The 19,772-nt window shown below is 42.1% G+C and overlaps 1 protein-coding gene across 5 annotated transcripts in view; it reads right to left on the bottom strand.

The window, feature by feature from the left end:
• Nucleotides 1-1,466: 1,466 nt before the first annotated feature.
• DZIP1L (DAZ interacting zinc finger protein 1 like) overlaps nucleotides 1,467-19,772 on the bottom strand; it is a 796,975-nt gene continuing 778,669 nt past the window's right edge. For 4 of the 5 annotated variants that reach the window (XM_078665841.1, XM_078665843.1, XM_078665842.1 and 1 more), the window contains 2 exons: nucleotides 5,447-5,586; nucleotides 1,483-3,285 (listed from right to left, as the gene is read on the bottom strand). In XM_078665841.1, coding sequence (XP_078521967.1) covers nucleotides 3,106-3,285; nucleotides 5,447-5,586 — 320 coding nt within the window. In that variant the 3' untranslated portion in view covers nucleotides 1,483-3,105. Of the gene's footprint in view, nucleotides 3,286-5,446; nucleotides 5,587-19,772 lie in introns of all 5 variants that reach the window. The other variant, XM_078665844.1, reaches the window with a different exon arrangement.

The following is a 19,772-nucleotide window of genomic DNA, read 5'->3' as shown; positions in this document are numbered from 1 at the left end:
CCTTTTCTTTTTGCTTGTCTTTATTTTACGTTTATTAGTTGTGATTTAAAAGTTGGAAAACGAAGATATCTTGCATTCAGTGACATCGTTCACTTCCTATCACCTGTGCCTTATTGTCTATTGTTATTCAACAATTGTATTGTACAACAAGTTGTATGTAACTGTGTTGGTAGACCTATTCGCTTCTGACTAATTATAGCTGGAAGAAGATATGTATGTTGGACATGTCCTGCCCCTCAATCTGGAGGTGACAGCATATGTGGGCACCAGATGCCCATCCTAGACTGCCAATGCACATTACCCTCTGCGAAATAGAGACGGACTACGCTGTGATCACTATGGGGCAATTTTCAGGGTCATATATGCAACACAGTGATATTGATCTTATATGCAAGTGCAATATAAACACATGCGTGATTTGTTTGTACCGTGAAAAAAATAAAAATGCAATAAAGATATTCAACAAAAAAAAATGGGTTGCAAGTGACTCCCCCAAACTGCAGTAAGGCGTAGAGGAGCTTACTGCATCATTCCAGGAGCGCATCGGATGATCAACCACCTTGCCTGCAGCGAGAAGACTACAGTTCATTGCCAATAGCAGCTACAGTCTACCACAACCCAGAAGTGCTGAACTCTTCTGCAGTTTTCTGTGTAGTCCAAGTGACACCAGCAGGAGTGGGCTAGATTGATCACTAGCCCGGAGAGCCCCGAGGAGACTTGCTTTGGCTCATAGCACTCAACAGGGACGTGGGACTCAGGACACGGACATGGCCAAAACACTATTAGAGTGCCAGCCTTTGGAGGGCTGTGTAGATTGTTTGTGTATGTTGCATTTCACTTTGTGTTCATATATAACTATGACTTTTGACATAAAAGCAAATATCTGGCTGGACATTAATTTATTGGGGCTGCTGCATGTATTTTGAGTGTTTAGTTTGCGTTCAGCTTGCTCATAGCTCTTCCTGACCCCCACTCCCACCCCAAGAAGCCTGCTCAACCCACGCTACCACTGAAAGTCAGGTTCAGAGGGTTAGTAGGTGGCCCAGTTGCTCAAGATCCATAGTAGGTTCAGCCCCGGGACATCACTATTATAAGGCTTCAAACTACACAGTTGGGCCCAGTAGCTGCTTCTTGCCCCATGGCTCAAGGAGAAATCTCCCTGCAGGACAGGGCCATTGTTATTTTGATTTTCAGAATCAAGATTCCACCTTGGAGGACTGCTTTTGAAAATCAAGGTGAATGCAGCCGAGGTAATTTCAAATGGGACTACAAAGAATCTGCTATACTACCAGATGCACACTAAGTACAGAAACTCCTGCCAGGCAGGCAGGGATCTCTAAATGTGGCAGGCAGTCCTCCCTCAGGAGCAAATGCTCTGACCCCGTGTGGCGTCAACAATCTGGCAAACCAACTGCCAAACCGAAAATTACCTCATTTGGCTCTTACAGCCAAGTATCGAAAGGTATCTATCCAGAACTGAAAAAGAACAACATTTAGGAGAATAAATCGTAAAATTATATATTTTATATTAACCTGAAGCTACAAGATACTAGAGGATCGAGCAACAATGTGACCCTTCTACCTGTACAAACACAGTATGTTTGCGCTACAGCAATTCGAAATTTGAGCAAACTGTGCAAAATGCAATTTAACAAACTGTCCAAAAGGCCTTGCATCAGCTGATGTGCACCCACAAGTGTGCAAAATGACAATCTGAAATGTGTGCAACAGGTGTCCTAATTGTTGCAGTGAGCGGACTCAAAGTTATTGTGTACATAGGGTGCATGCTGTCCTGCACAAAATCAGACTAGGTGCAGATAAATGTTTATGCCACACAGAGGTCAACCCTGACCTCTATGTGGTCCACTACTCCAAATTAAAGCAGCACTCTTGCATTCTTTTATTTTGTTTATTCGATTTAAAGAAAAAATAAAACCAGTCAACATGCATTGTATCGATAATTTAACACAATATGCATTTATATGCCTCAGCCACAGCTAAAAAAAACAAAAAAAACTTCAGTAGAGAAACCCATTAAATGCTTTTCTTCGGGATTTCAGGTCCACCATCTGAAGTACTCGGCCTGAGGTCCTTGTCAAATGTCAGTCCCTGCCTCTCTCAGTATGCGCCTGAGACACTAGAAGAGTTGGGTTTTTCACCACTGGGCTTTGCAGCCACCTCTCCAATAATGTGCAGAACACGTTTGTGAATATGGCACCCGTACACTGTGCGTTCGAATTTGCATAGGAAAAGGCACTGCATGAATTTGCACACATTTGATTCAAATACCCACCAAGGCTCCTCTTAACGAAGGTACACAGAAAGCAGTTGAAAACGGCAAGCGGAGTCACCATCATCGTGGCATGGAGAATGAGGGGTGCCACGGCAATGCCAGGAGTTACGTAATGACACAATAAAAAGGGAAAGACACCTGGAATAATCGTCATATTTTTAGGCCATTCCTTTAAAGGATGAATACGCAACTTCCAATGGACACGTTCTGCTTGGTCCTGCTCAGGGCTGACAGGCATAGTTAAATGTGTGATTTGTTCGAAAATAGTGGTGTGTTCCATATTTCCGATGTATGTGCATGTGGTGCAGAGCTCAACAGCACTGGTGTATATTTGGATTATTGCTGTGTGCAGCGCTATTTTACATGGAGGGCTGAGTTGCCGGTGGTCTAGATTTATTCTAAACTTTAATGCTGCTACCTGAGACAAAATCCTCCTCGAGCAGCACCCTTTTGTAGGATGGGGTTGGATTTCGACGGACACAGCTGGGGAGCTGCTATGCTGCGCTGAACTAGGAATGACAGAGTCAAGTTCCTCCATCCAATCTCAAACGAGCAAAGATTCTCTGTTGGAGGCTGAGCTCTTCTTTTCGGATGTATTCAGATGTATTTCACTTTCGTAGAACCTCATTGATCCAGGGTGAGTAGAGATTCCCAATGTCCAAGGCTTGATGGTCGGAGTGTAAAATTCGGTGGCTTATTTTCAGGCTGGTGTACTTCTTTGAATGGATACTATTGCAATGGTGCAGAAACAGTTTGGCACTGTACAAGGCTGAAGGCGCATTGACCACTCTTGGAAGAATGTATCATGTAGGTTACCAGCCAGTCCCGGGGCTAATGGGACTCCAGAGGTTGGTAGCCTGAGACCCTGCAGAGTCTCTGCTGTGCCTCAAAGATGGCTGGGGGGCCCGATGGGGCTTTGGCTTCTCCTCTAAATCCATTACTTCTGTTATCTCATCAAAGGATGAAAGATCAATGTCGCTGTCATCTGACACCTGCAAGGAAAAAAGTTTCTGGTAAGAGAAAGGGCGAACTGGAGCATTAAATATGGCAATACTTTGAAAGTTCCTCTGGCACATTTAAGACCAGTGACTGGGTACTTGTATTTCATCAACATAATAATAATTCTACGGGCCAACCAATTTCCTTGACCAAAATCATTCCTCTTGCTGCATAGACTGAATCACTATCTATTGCTGCTCGCAGCTCAACATTTTGCACCAGAAAATGAATGCCTTTCATAACTTGTCAATGCAGATAACATTTCTTGAACACAACCAAAATTGTTACCACTGACATTGCTGATTGTGTGGTAATATAAGAATGCCTGGTAGGGGCTCTGGTGATGTTGTCAATCTTAGTAGAAGATATGCTGCAATCTCGATAGAAACACACTCTGTGTGATAGGGAACCATGCACTACTTAATGAACCTAAGGCTTGACCTGTCTACCATAAACCCTTCTATCCCACTTCTGATGCCTCTGTTGGAGTGGCTGCGGATGAATTGTCAAGCTATAAGTGAACTCTCCGTACACTGCCATCATGTAACACCTACCTCCAGAAATACACTGAGTGCCTGCCTGAACTAAACAAGGATGACTCTCAATCGACTATGATCACTCACAATAAATTCAAGATAAAACATTTTTAACAGCTTGTTCTCATACCAGTTATTCTTTGCATATGCTTACAATTGACTGGTCAAACAAAATAAAAAGTAATGTTCTTTAATTACACTCCTTCCCTCTGTCACTTCTTCCACTAAACTAGCACCTGGTTTGATTTCCAAGTTTTTATCTTCATGCTAGCTGTCACTACATTCGTCAGATTTACTTCTTCCTTTCTAAATATGTTTTGCTCCCTGACTGCTGTTGGCTGCCTCCTTTATTTTAATGTTTTGTAAACAAACTTTATTATGCATTTACAGTACATATACCAATATATAGTATAATCTTTGGTACGAGCATGTAAATCAATACGAATCCAGTGTTAACAGGTATGCAACTTATCACTGCTGTGTAGGTATTCATAGTTAGTCAATAGTTTTCCAGGGGATTTACCTATAACCAAGTTCACAGCTCACAGTGATACGTAGTGCAATTAACGGAAATAATCCCCCATCCTCAACTTTATTTTGGCTGACTCCTTTAGCTGACAGTATCAATAAACCAGCTAATTCCTACTTACTTGTTTTAGAGTTATTTTTTGGTATCATCATGCACTGAAACAATCTGTCCTATCTTCTGCTTCTAGTGTTCTAGCCTCGTTTTGGTACCATGGACACGGCTTCGATATGCTGCTTAGAAGGCTTTGCCTGTTTTGCACACCCCTGGGGCACTTTGGTATTACAGAAGGGGTGCAGACGCTTGTGTGGACCCTTCTGTAATACTGAAGGCGCTGGCCACATACTGCGCCAGCCCTTCCTCAAGAGGGTGTGCCCTCATTTGCCATGGGGCATGTAAATGAGGGAATCCCTTTGCCTCAGCGCCCGGGCCATATTTTAGACTCATACTCAGAGGCAAAGAAGCTCTCAGGAGGCGCACTGAGAGTGCACCATCTAAATGGTGGCGCACTATCTGTGCGCCCCCTGATTGCAGCCCTCTGGAGGGAGGAAAGGAGGTCCCATGGACTCCCCCTTCAGATATCCCCTTGCAGGCAGGTGCTGTCACTCACTGCACCTGCCTGCTAGGGGGATCTCTTATCCCCTTTAAAAGTGCAAACTGGTTTGCACCTGCACTTTGAAAACATGGAACGGCTTCAAAGCAGCCTCTCAGTTTTTCACATGAATGCGCTGCCCCCAGGGCAGAGCAAGTTTACGGCAGCCCTGGGGGCAGAGCATTGCAAGTAATAGGGTGAACTTTCCCTGTTTGCGCCTGGCGCACCTGTTTTAAGGTGTGCTGGGTGCTAACACGGAAAGTGGGCCCTTTACACAATAGGGCCCCAGGTATTATGCCCTTCGGCAACTGCATTTCTTATCTTACAAGATCCTTCAATCTATCCATCATACAGGACATCGCTCTTCTCGTCGGAATGGTCAAAGCTGAAGAAAATCTCTGTATTGACTTACAAGCTGTACTTAATTTTAAAGAAAAAGGCTTACAGTATAGTGTTTTTTTTAAACAATTGTTACAAATAACCTCTCTTTAGTGCTGTACCTGAAGCTTCCGGACTAAGTTTCCAGATGAAGTAGATGCTGCGGCTGGTCCAGATAGTACAGACACTCCACCAAAAGGCTTATCGCGAGGACCACTCAACTGTTTCTCAAGAGACCTCGCCATGGAATTTACAAGTGAACCTAGGCAGAAGACAAGGTATCACAGATCAGTAAGGCTTGGGTTTTGTGCCTATTCAAAGAACAACAGGATGCAGTTAACAATAATTGCAATCTTCTGTATGAAACGTGGACCCAGAAGAAGAGTACCTTGTGCGCTGATAATATAATTTCGGTTACAATACATTCTGGATATATATATATATATATATATATATATCCCAAGCGCCGCTTAGAAAACTCGGATGCCAAAAGCTCTTCCTCGGCAGTTCTCGAAAAGCAGACACGAACCCAGAGTAAGTGCAAAGTAGCGTTTTTATTCCTCGCTAGTCAGCCATAACGCGTTTCACCACAAACGTGGCTTGATCACATGACAACGTTCAAGACTTGAACGGACCATTAAGACAGCTAGCACCCAAAGCACGTGACTGTGATAACAATGAACATAAAAGAAATAAACGTGAAGTACATTAGGAAATTTACCTTCGAATCAAAAGTAAGTATATACAATATATATATACACCTAAATTCACAAAAGTCCAGGGGTAATAATGGGAAGGTGAGATTCAGTTACTGTGAAATACATATACATTTTTTGCAATTATTTCGGAAAATGACTCAGCATCACAATTTGTATGAAATTAATCATTGCTATTGACCAACATCATTGTTGAATAATAATAATAAATTTGTACAAGGGCAACATAGATTAAAAACGAAAGCACACATCACATTTGTGGGCAATGTTAATAATTGTTGTATTATGAAAAAAGTGCAAAGTGCTTGTAAACATAAGTTGGTACGTTAAAAAATACAACGATGTTATTTAGAAGAAGGCTTTTTCTTTCATACAAAATATAATTCCATATAAAAAATATATAAGAAAACCTCTGATATTTCATATATATACACAAATATACAAATATGTTGCCCAAGGTGATATTGGGTTGGTCATAACTTGATTTCAGGCATAATGCTTACATGATAGTCCGTCTGAGTGCAACCATAATTGCAAAGAAAGAAAGGTCTCCCTTTTCCCCATTGATGGAGATTTGATTCAAAAACCCCAAAATGATGTAACTGGAAGGTTAATATCCCAAAAAGGAACCGTCACTAAGTGCATAAAGTGAATGTGTGCATAATAATTAAAAAACCTCGGTGTGAGGATTTCGTGAATAAACAGAGAGAAATGAGGCAGCCAAGGGGGCATGGTCCAAAAGCCTGTGTGTGGTTTACAAGACCCATGTTGTAAAACCACTTAAAATGACAATACGACTAAAGGAGTTTCAGAATTTAGTCGATAAAACAATAAATTGAAATGAAAACGAAAACGAAAAGGAGAAGGACACAGGGGACAGGTTTCATTATACAGGTTTAGAATTGGAACAAAAAGATCAAAAAATAACCAGAAGTTCAATTGCATACAAACAGATCAAATGCGAATGATCACTTATGGGGGTTCTCTTACCAATAGGTCTTATGTTTAGAGGCATGTGTGTAAATCTTCAGTATTATTTAGTCCACCCGGGCTCTTACTATTAAAGTTCAAAATATACCTCGTCTCCAGTTTACGCATGCAGTGTTCCCGGTCACCTCCTTGCCTAGTTTTCGGAATGGTGTCAATAACATAATATTTGAGATCCACTAGATTGTTATTGTGGACCTCACGAAAATGTCTTGCAACAGGGTAGGTGGGATCAGAGTTAGTAATAGCCCTGATGTGCTGTAATATCCTAACATTGGCAGGTAACTTGGTACTTCCCACATACCGTAGGGGACATGTGCACTCTAGGATGTAAATGGCATACTCAGTTTTGCAATGAAGAGACTTGGTTATTTTGAACTCTTTGCTACTGAAGGCAGTACGGTAACTGGTTTTGTTAATACCGTAAGTGCAAGCCTTGCACGAATGACATTTGGTAAAACCTCTTGAACTTTTCAACCAGTCCTTAGAAGGAGTAACCTCAGGACAATTGGATACAAGACTATTGTGAAGGGAAATAGCCCTTTTGTATGTAACACTAGGCTTGATAGGCATGACTTGACCTATGATTGGGTCTGAACGAATTAAGGCCCAATTTTGGTTAATGATTTTGTTTATAGCGCCTTTTTGGGCACTATAAGGCACAATGAGTCTAACCGTACCAGTATTAGATGTTACTTGGGATTCTGATGTGGGCAAGTTGTTGATCTTGGGGACTAGGAGAGAGTTTCTATCCAGTTTAGCAGTTTTGTTGATGGCAGTTTGAATGATATGAATGGGATAACCTCTGGCGAGGAATCTGTCCCTACATTCGTTTTGTGCCATCTTCAAATCAGTTGGATTACTGCAGATGCGTTTTATCCGCAGCATTTCCCCGTAAGGGATGCTGCGAATAAGATGTTTAGGATGGAAGCTGGTGTAATGTAAAATCGAATTCCCCGCTGTCTCCTTTCTATACAACTTGGTTTCTAGAATGTTATCATGGATGTATATCTCTATGTCTAGGAAGTGAATGTTGGTGTTGCTCATGGTACAGGTAAATTTCAGGTTGATATCATTGATATTCAAAAGGTTGACCCACTCCTGGGCCTCCTCCCTAGTACCCTTCCAGACAAAAATAAGATCATCAATATACCTGTAATACATTTTAACGGGTTTATCATAAAAAGCGCCTAGAGTGCCCTTTAGAACCAGCTCCTCCCACCAGCCCATGAAAATACAGGCGTAACTGGGGGAGAAGCTGGCACCCATTGCCACCCCCCTCATTTGCTGATAATAGACTTGGTTGAAGGTGAACATATTATGATGTAAACAAAAGGTCACCATGTCTAATAGCATTTGATTGTGCTCGGGGGAGGTTGGTCGATTTTTGGAAAGAAAGTAACTTAAGGCTCTTAAACCATCCTTATGGTCTATACAGGTATAAAGAGATGAGACATCCAGAGTAAGGAGTAGATATTCAGGGTCCCACAAAAAGTCCTTGATTTTGTCAAGAAAATCGCTAGTGTCTCTTAAGTAAGAGGCTAATCCAATGACATAGACCTGCAAAAAAAAGTCAATATAATTTGAAGTATGTTCCAACAAACTGTTCCTCCCGGAAATGATGGGCCTTCCGGGGGGGTTCACAACATCCTTGTGAACTTTAGGAATAAAGTAAATATTTGGAATGATAGGGTAGTCTTTTTTCATGTATAAGTGTTCATCTTTTGTGATTAGACCAGCACTTTTCCAAGCCAGAAGTTTAGAATGAAATAAATTAAATGTCTCTTTAATTGCTGACGCACTGCTGAATTTGTAACAATTGCGATCATTTAATTGTAACATTGCCTCACTCATGTATTTGTTTCTGTCCCATAATACCACGTTGCCTCCCTTGTCTGAGTTTCTGATGACAATTTGGTTATTCTGTTGTAGTTTGGCTACAAGATTGTCATACATTCTGTTTTGTCTAGATATTTTGTTTTTCATTGCACACGTTTTGAAATTCAATTTTTTCAGTTCATTAATTACATGTTCATTGTAAATGTCAATTCCATCTCGTGGCATGATCGGATTAAATTTAGATCTGTTTTTGAAGGGGGTCGTGATTTTCTTTTCGGGAACTGGTTGGCTGTCTGGCCACTGTTGCGAAAATTCAGTGCGATTTTCAATGTGCAGGTCTGTTAACACAGTTAGTAGAGTTGAAGGTGGCTCAGTGCATGAAGTAGTTCCCATGGGCATTTGGCTGTTCATTTGAGAATCATTATCAGTGTTAACTTGATTTGATTGTTTGATGGTATGGAATTTACACAGCTTTAGTTTTCTAATGAATTGGTACACATCCATCCGAGTGGTGGCATAATCGAAACTTGATTCTTTACAGAAAGATAGTCCCAAGGATAGAATTTGTGTCTCTGCTTGGGTTAGCACTGTTTCTGTTAAGTTAATAACTGTTTTTTCTAGAGATTTTTTAGAGTTTGTATTTTTTGTGTAATTTGTATTTTCGTCAGACTTGCGGTCTGTGAGGGAAATCGGAGTGCAGTTTTGGTTTGCCGTTGCTAATTGTTCCACCGGCCCTTTCCCTTGCCCCTGTAATTGCTGTTTGTTGGCGCGTTTCCTTGCTTTCCGCCTTTTACCGCGTTTGCGGTTTCTTCGTTTGCAGCTTGATTCTGCCGGTTCCTTGGTCGCAGGGTTGATAGCCGATCCATGGCTAAAAAAATGATTTCCTCCCCTGGTGACGGAATCGCTTTGGGGTCTGCAGGTACTTTCCTAATTGCATTGCCTTCATTCTCACTTTCAGCGGCAGAGCTGAAATCCGATAGAGTGGATTCATTTGAAACATTTGAAGCATTGGATGTACCCGCTTGCATTCTGTTTTTGTTTCTCCCAGTATTCTTACCGCTTTTGATGGAATCGAATTTACGTGCAAAAGTGAAAATGCGCCCACTTTCATAGTCTATGAGATCACGCTGGAATTTGTAGGCTTTACGAGCCTTAATTTTTTCTTCTTCTTTTTTGAGACGTTTAGTCATTTCCGCATTTAGATTATTTATTTCTTCAGGTGTTCCCATTTGAGCTATTTCATCCGTTAAAGTTACCACTTTTTTCTGCAGCTCAATACGATCGATTTCCGCAAACTCTACAAGTAAGATTATCAATTCTCTGGATGAGTCAAGGTTTCTTTGTGCCCATCTTTTCATTAGTTCAGGGTTAGGTTGTTCATACGTGGGTGCCAGTAAAATCCGTAGCCCCCTCGGGACTCTTCCACATTCCAAATAACTTGTCAGTGATTTGTGCTCCCACCATTTAGCCTGTTCTCCCCGCATCAACTTCTCCAAAGTTTTCATTTTGCTTTTTAAACTATCGTCGGGTTTAGCATGATTACTTCCTGATGGTTCTGGGCGGTCCCGAACCTGGGCGGTGTTGACAAACACGCCCTGGGCTGCCGCTTCTCGATCCTTTAACGTGTCGGCCGACATGTTGGTTATTGTTGAGAAAAGGAAACGCTTATTTAACTTGAAAACACCACTCGAACTGAAGGATGTGAGTCTCCTTCCGTTTATCGAGCGATTTTTCGCACACCAAACACCCCGCAATGTTTTAGAGGTCCTACCTTTCACGTTCTGCTAGTAGTCCCGTGCACCCTCCGGTACCGCGGGAAAAGCGAGCGTTCCAGGTGCCTCGTTATTTCTTGCAGGGGGATAACGCTGGTATAATCCTCCCGGATTGAAGAAAAAAGGCTCCGTGCCGTGGCTCGAAGTCGGGCTCCTGTTTACCAGCTACCACAAGTCGTTTGGGGGTTCGTGTGTAACTGGTCGAAGCTTCACCAGTTATATATCCCAAGCGCCGCTTAGAAAACTCGGATGCCAAAAGCTCTTCCTCGGCAGTTCTCGAAAAGCAGACACGAACCCAGAGTAAGTGCAAAGTAGCGTTTTTATTCCTCGCTAGTCAGCCATAACGCGTTTCACCACAAACGTGGCTTGATCACATGACAACGTTCAAGACTTGAACGGACCATTAAGACAGCTAGCACCCAAAGCACGTGACTGTGATAACAATGAACATAAAAGAAATATATATGAAATGAAGCGCCCAGTCGCTACTTCCAATCCCCTCGGACCGGCGAAGCGAAGACAGAGACAGACCACAATTCAGGTAACAGTTTCTTTTACTGCAGCATACGAATGGTAGTTAAAACAGCAATGACGCGTTTCGGGCGTAACCGCCCTTGTTCACATGCCTATACATATATATATCTATATCTATATATAGACACACACAAGCGGAATTGTTTGGGCCACGAGGAGCTTCTGACCGTACTTGCCTGTCACTACCATTACTGCTCGCCGGACCCGCTGCGCGGGTCCCGCTTCGCAGCTTGGAGGAGTGTTCTTCGTGCAACGGACCTGGGGCAGAGACTTGGAGGCTTGAGTAAGCTGCAGGGCTGCGAGCGATGCCGCAGGGACTCGAATTCCCAGGAGTCCCTGCAGGATTAAACCATCAGCACCTGGCCCGCTCTTCCTGCTGCCACGCCCCCGACCAAGGTGTATTCAAAAACCCTGTACTCCCGAACTCCGTGGGACGCCAAGCAGAATTCTTTTGGGCCACGAGGAGCTTCTGACCGTACTTGCCTGTCACTACCGTTACTGCTCGCCGGACCCGCTGCGCGGGTCCCACTTCGCAGCTTGGAGGAGTGTTCTTCGTGCAACGGACCTGGGGCAGAGACTTGGAGGCTCCACAAGGTTGACCCCCATACTGAGACCTATTGGGATAACATCATCAAAAGTCTTGATAGAAAACTCTATCAGCAAAAACGACAATTATATCTAGGGGTCAAGAAAACAACAAACTAAGCTCACTGTAACCACAAGACTCCTGCATGGAAAGACAACAAGTGTGTAAATGTATAAATTAGAGGTGAAGACCCAAGTCAGCTCCCAAGTGTGACACCAATAAGTGAGATAAAGCTCGAGGGCATGGGTACTTTTTCCCATCAGTAGCCGCTCTGTACCGCCCTTTTTGACATCATTTGGGTTCTCCTTGCCCAGGAGGAAAGGGAAAAAGGAAAACAAGCCATGATGTTATTTTAGGCTGTTCCAAAAACCGTTTGGTGTGATAAGACGTCAATACTAAATATTGTCTTTTAAAATATGAGTGGCGACTATGAAAAGCAGTGTGAAAACAAACAAGTGAAAAATAATTAAAATTGGATATGACTGAGTAAGTGTGGTGCTTTATTTTACTTCTCAGTTTTCCAAATCTAAAAAACAAAGTGCAAAAACAGATTTAACAGAATATCTGTGAGCAATGATGGTCGACATGTTTCAGCATTATAATGGTATAGTACCAATGCTTTCTTCAGCACCCGATGTTTACTACTGCTTGTTTAAAGTGAAATTAAAATGTCACCTGCAAGATCCAGGTCAGAATAAATCCACCACAGACTGTTGTCACATCATGTCGAAGGGATAGATACACAGGGGCAAACATGAAACATAAAGACACAAAACATATTAGCATATTTATAAGCTAATAAACCGTGACGTCATCAAACGTAAGACATCACCTGTCAGTAAGTCATTAGTAACAGCAGGTAGACATAATCATGGCCACTCACCCATAAACTGTGGTGATGGCACCTCACCCCACCTGGCTACAGCTCAGGTATAGAGGAGCACCGCCCTAAAAATAAATAAACAAGGAGACATCGAAAAAACCATGGAAAAAGGGCTATCAATCAACATTCTATTAAAAATGAACATAAAATCAGTGTTATCCGTTTGTTAGGACCGTAGATGTTTATGCTGTTAGGTACATAATCTGCACGTTTATCAATGAGCACGTATATACTATTGAATCCATGGGCGTTTTGTCAATGGTGAAAGCAGACCAGTGCAAACGATTTAATTTTTCATCGGTATGTCCAAACTACTTACAGTCTATAAAAATGGAGTAGTAGGTGCAAATGTGCAAAAGCCCATGCGTAACAGCCTCTATAAACGGCACATTTAATGACAGGAAATGAGTTTTTTTAGACTCCATCTAACGTTATAGGCACTCCTATCACGGCCGAGTTGGTGCTTACAGAACGCTGCCTGACGTGTGGCCAGTGCCACAGTTTTGTGAATAACGGCGTGACCAAAGCGCTGGTGACCATGGCTTAGCTATAAACGCAGGGACGCTTACAAGGCTACTATTCAACGGCAAATAGGTAAATGAGGTGTCGCTTACCTGTCCGTCGGTGTCTCCAGACGTGTTTCTGTGCTGTCTGGGGAGGCACCGATCGGACGTGATATCGCCATTAATAATCTCAGTCTGTCAGAGCACGTAATTCCGGTCACGTGATGCTCGGCATTCTGGGTGGTGTAGTTTGAATTGCCGGCATTATCGATGAAAAGACCGTTTGTGCTGGTTTATAATATAAAAGCACGTTTTTAAAGTCTCATTTTTATTTATCCATAATAGGATTAGGAGTTTAATAATTACCACAGCGTTTCCCAGAACAAGAACTTTTTTAATATTTCTGAAAAAACCAGCTAATAATAAGGGGTTTTAGTGTGGAACAAACCTATCAGATAAGACTATATCAAATGGGCAAACCATGTGGATTCTACATATTAGTGTTCAGTGGACTAATTGTAGAATTATTATTATTTTTTTTTAAAAAGAGACTCATAGAACAAAGGTCGTTTCTATACATCCAGGACAAGTCTCAATTACCAAATATGTTGCCATTGTTGGTCCACTCCGTTTGGTGTTCCTAGCTTGTATTAACAAGAGAGTTGTTATGGTACTATATGACCGGAAACACGTTTTGACCCAGTTCTGGAGTTAAACGAGAACTCAGATGATGTAAGATTAAAGCGACATCCAGGGTATTGGTTCATTGAGTCCCTCCTTGTCACTGTTTAGCTTGTATACCCATTTTTGTTCTTTCTTGAATAGAAATCTGCTGGTGGATTTATTCTGACCTGGATCTTGCAGGTGACATTTTAATTTCACTTTAAACAAGCAGTAGTAAACATCGGGTCCTGAAGAAAGCATTGGTACTATACCATTATAATGCTGGAACATGTCGACCATCATTGCTCACAGATATTTTGTTAAATCTGTTTTTGCACTTTGTTTTTTAGATTTGGAAAACTGAGAAGTAAAATAAAGCACCACACTTACTCAGTCATATCCAATTTTAATTATTTTTCGCTTGTTTGTTTTCACACTGCTTTTCATAGTCGCCACTCAAATTTTAAAAGACAATATTTAGTATTGACGTCTTATCACACCAAAAGGTTTTTGGAACAGCCTAAAATAACATCATGGCTTGTTTTCCTTTTTCCCTTTCCTCCTGGGCAAGGATAACCCAAATGATGACAAAAAGGGCGGTACAGAGCGGCTACTGATGGGAAAAAGTACCCATGCCCTCGAGCTTTAGCTCACTTATTGGTGTCACACTTGGGAGCTGACTTGGGTCTTCACCTCTAATTTATACATTTACACACTTGTTGTCTTTCCATGCAGGAGTCTTGTGGTTACAGTGAGCTTAGTTTGTTGTTTTCTTGACCCCTAGATATAATTGTCGTTTTTGCTGTTAGAGTTGGGGCACATGTCTAGCTTGGGTCGTTAAATTTGCCCTCGGACCCTCTTTTCTAAGGAGTTTGTTGATATAGAAAACTCTATCACCAATTCAGAGTTGGCACGCTACCAGTAAGGGAGTTTACAAACAAATGGCATAACCAATCAACCATGTACTGTCCCTGGTGTAGTGAGCAAAAGGAATCTATCGGCCATCTCCTCTTTGCATGTCCAGCTTACTCCGCACCCCGTCGCAAATGGCTTAAGCCCATTTGCAGGAGGATCAATTTACGGGTGTGTGAAGAAGCTCTTGGAGTTTTAAGATTTAACACTACAGAGTGGGTGTCCATAGGCATGGCTAAATTCCTAGGGTGGGCTTAGACCATTAGAGCTAGGCACTTACTTGGTGAAAAATGAGACTGATGTAGGAATTTATCTTACAATTTTGCTATTTAGAATGAATTTTAAAATTTGATTGACTTTTGGAACGTCTTTTCGATACCATTTAATTGAATTTTAGCGTGTAATGAATTGTATTCTGAATGAATTGTATTTTTAATGTTGAATTTTGTATATATCTTACTTGTTGTCTTTTATGAAGAAATATTCGAAATAAAGACGTCTGAAACTGAAACTGATATAGACACACACACACACACACACACACACACACACCCACACACACACACACAAAAACAAAAACATAGGTTACAGGGACGTTATAGTTAGAAATTAGCATTTAAAAAACCTTAGAAATCATCCAATCCAATAAGCTTTATTCGACAGTTAAATCATAAAGCACATGCATAAAATACTTCATAGCACACTAGACAATAAGTAAATAAGCAAGCGCAATTTTAAAACAGTATTAAATATTCACAATAACTGTAAAAGCGAGTATTAAAACATTTCTGTGTCTTAAAAATCAGAGAATAAAATTGATAATATTGTTACTCGGTATAAAAGTAATATGGCGCAGATACGTATAGTTCTTTCGGCGACCTTGCACTTTACCATAGAGTCAGACATAAATACATTACAAGATGAGTAATAACCAGCATCATATCTGTAATCGCGAGGATAGCTCTTTCAATGCATACTTCCGTTACAAGGGTTTGCCGTGGTATAATAGTCCATGACCAACTCAAGAACGTAGCCATTGTGATGGTAATACATGGAGATGTTTCAGTAAGTAAAATTCGTAATGCATCGGCGCACCTTCTGAAGCCCAAAGACCTACAGATTGGCTTGAGCCATCCTTGAAGGGGGGGCACTTAAGCTGGACAAACAGTAGGTGTGCCAGGGTCTACTATTCGTTCAGACACAAGAGGCACTTGCTATTTCCAGATGGAACCCATTTTGCAGAGTGCAATCTTATTGGCAGTGTGCCCACCCTGAATTGAAAATACAGCTTCTGGTCGTGTGGTATGGTTATCACATCCCAATATTGCTCTAGATTTGGCTGACAGTTGACTTCCTAAAAACTTTCTGTAAGCTTGGAAGTGGCATTATTTCGATGGGTATCAGAGAAAACCAATTTCCAATACTTTTCTTTCAGATACTCTTTTGGGAGGAAAGACGCATTGAAGGGGTCTTCCCACAACATGGCCAAGCCGATCTTAACTAATACGGTTCTAATCTCCTGTAGACATTTGATTTTGAGTTAGCAATCTGCCAGGATTAAATCATTTAGGCCAGAAGCATAAGGTGCTAGTTCTGGCGAGCACTAAATTCTTCGCCAATAGAGTAGTAGGCGTATTCTTGCAATATCACCCAAAGATTTTCTGCCTAATTCAAATAGCATTGGACAAACTGGGGTACTTTGTGGAAGGTCTGTGATGCTACGTAAAAACGTGTTTCTGCTGCGGCTAACTGGGATAGGTTCACAAAACCCCCTGAGCTCGGGCCCATATACAGCGGAGCTCACAACTTTCATGCCATAAATCTGAAGTACAGGGGTAATTGGCTTTGTGAACAAGGTTTTGAACTTAGTAAGTGGAGCCCCAGATAGTTGCCGGAGTTTTAAAATAGCCATATCAAGTTGTCCATTGTTCCATTTCATGTCTTTTTGGAGGATTACCCCCAGGTAAGTAAAAGCCCTAACTTGTTCCAAGGGGTGGTTATGCATGCATGCACTTTCTATGAAAGTTTTGTGTTGATTAAAGGACAGGAACTTTGTTTTGGCTACATTAATTTCCAGACCCCTAAGATTACAAAACTCCTCAAATAGCATCAAGACACGCTGAAGGCCGCTGTGAGTTTTTGAGATAATCAGCGTATCATCCGCAAAGTTTAAAATGGGGATAAGAATTCCCGCTAGTACGGGGGTATCCGTGGGAGTTAACGATAAAAACTTAGCAATCACATTGATAAAGAGTGAGAATATTTTGGGAGCCATTGCGCAACCTTGACGCACACCTCTATCAATGGGAAATGGTTTAGTGACACTACCCTGTGACTCCCACCATATTTGGGCAAAATTGTCCTCATGTAAGCGAATGACAAGAGATAGCAGCTCTGGTGCCATCCCTAGCTCCTGTAGCACTGCCCATAACTTGCTGCGGGAAACTAAGTCAAATGCTGACTTAAGTTCAACAAATGCAGCATACAAGGAACACTTACCTAAAACCACTGTCCGCCAATATATTAAGGTAAACCTAAAAACCTGATAAATAGTACTGATATGGGCCCGAAAGCCTGCCTGTAGTGGTGAAAGCATTTCATACTTATCAATCCAAGCTTGGACCTTCTTCAGCACTAACAGGCCCATGACCTTTTGCAGTGAGTTTATGAGGCTTATGGGCCTATAATTGCCTGGGTGGGATTTATCCCCTTGTTTATATACCGGGATAATCTCAGCCCCTTTCCAGGAAGTAGGCACTGGGGCTCCTTTGGCAATGGCATTAGCCAGTATTATAATATACTGACACCATTTCGGTTTATCATGCAAAAAAATGCCAGCCGGTATGCCATTTATACCCGGTGCTTTACCCCCTATTACAGCTCTGAGGGCAATGTAAACTTTAGCCACGGGTAAAGTCACAACGGGGTCCCCCTCTTTATCGCTACAAGCGTATTGGGGTTTAAAGTGGTTGACCCATTCATTCTGGGCTACATGATTTTGTGGTGGGACTGGCTGTCCACCCCCATCCCAATTTACAATGTTCCAATACTGGTTGGAGATACTACTAGCACATGCCAGTCTCAAATCCTGAAATCTGCTTTCGTCCTATTGCTTCTTGGCCTTTTCCTGGATCTTCCTATAGTTACTCCTGGCCACCCTTACTTTGTCTGGAACCCCTGTCTTGAGTTCCTCTCCCAGTATTTTACGAACCAGCCTACAATCCTCATTAAACTATGAACTAGGTTTTTTCCTTTTAATGTTCTTATCTGTATACTGCTTTAAAAAATACAATCTTAGATGGGAAAAAATGAGTTGCGGTAATTATCTTAGAGAACTCGGGGTGATCACGGCAGGCCTCTAGGTCAGCTATGGTAAAATCAATGTCACTATTAATAGTATCTAGGAGATCCGGGTTCTCTAAGAGCTTAGCCCATTTTAATTGCTGCATATTGTTAGTGGGGATCAGATCTAGGGTAAGTAATTCAGGAACTGGCTGGACCACTGTGCTCTGTACTTGAAAATCTAGAGTTGAGCAGAAGGGATTATGATCACTCTCTAGACGATTCCTCACAATCCTATCCCCTAAGGCGTGCCATAATTTTAGATTAACTAGTAAGTAATCTATACGGCTGATACTACGGCCGTTGTCAAAAGTATTAGCCCCATGCCTATCGGGGGTTGTGCTCCAATTTGCTGCCCGCAACCCTTTTTCGAGACAGAGTGCTTTAATTTGAATTGCTGCATCCGTCCATTTTTTATGGGTGCTAGTTTCAGTTTTGGGATGCCCCACCGAGTATCTACCTCGCCTGTGTGGTCTTGGTCTTCAATACCAAGAGGCTGAAAGGTTGAGTTGAAGTCTCCAGCCACCAACACTAGGGAGTTCCAGGAATGTATATCCAGAAGATTGTGGAGGGCTGTTATAACCTCAGACGTCTTCCCCCCGCTAAGACCCCTTGCGTAGACATTGTAAACGTTAATGCTACATTGTGGGCTTATTCTCAGCCATATTGCAAGGACATCTTCACACAGGGTCGGAAGAGACTGGATTTTATAACTGATTTCCTAACGCACCCAGATCGTAAAGCCTCCTGCAGGTCGACCTTTACCCCCTTTTCTGGCTGGAATATGATAGTTCAAGTAACCCAATCGATAGAGAGGGTCCACCATCCATGTCTCTTGAAAAGGGCAGATGTTGAACTTATCAATAAATGTTAACCAATCAGGGGACGTAACCTTAGTGCCCAACCCTGCGATGTTCCATGACAATATTGCTAGCCTATGTGTAGTTAATCCAGATAAAATACCCCCCAACGCCCCCATTGGTAATTAGTGTTCCACTATCCCACCCTCCCGCTATTGACGGGCCAGTGTCAGGTGTCTGTCTAGGTTCTGTAGATGTTAGATTTATTGTCATGGGAGCTTCGCACTCGCTGGGAGATAGTTGTATTATATTCTCCGAAAAATTACCAGTGAGTGAAAGTAACCTTCAATCTACCTCCCTTAATGGTGACTGTTAGATTTGGGGGTCCTAGTTGGCACAGGTAGGTACGTGGGACAAATAGGGACCCTCTCCTCTAGTCAGCATAAGGGGATTACACTCCTAAAATAACCCCTGCTCACTCCCTTGGTAGCTTGGCACGAGCAGCAAGGCCTTATCTCAGAGGCGTTGCAAGTTAAGCAGTTGTGACCACATACAGTAACCCAGTGACAACACTACAAATGGACACTACACAGGTTTTATATAAAAAATAAGTAGACTTTATATAGAGTTACCACAAGACCATAAACGACAAAAATACACACTATGATTACTTTAGGATTGTAGATTTAAGCTTAGTTCCGTTCAGTTCTTTGATGCGACACTTTGCGTCAATGTACCTTAGGTTGCGTTGCGCTTCCCCGACAAACAATGTCGCAGCGAGGGAAATGCGGCAAAGTTCAGGTGCAAAGAAATAAAGACGTGAAGATCTTCCAGATGCGGCACGCTTCTCGGGATGCGAGAAGGTCTCGGTTCGATGCGTGGACTGCAGCGGCGACACCCTGACGATGCGA

Source organism: Lissotriton helveticus, chromosome 11, assembly GCF_964261635.1.
Source record: "Lissotriton helveticus chromosome 11, aLisHel1.1, whole genome shotgun sequence".
NCBI classification, from domain to species: Eukaryota; Metazoa; Chordata; class Amphibia; order Caudata; family Salamandridae; genus Lissotriton; species Lissotriton helveticus.
Note: the sequence above shows the minus strand (reverse complement) of the source record. Positions and strands in the feature narration are given on the sequence as shown.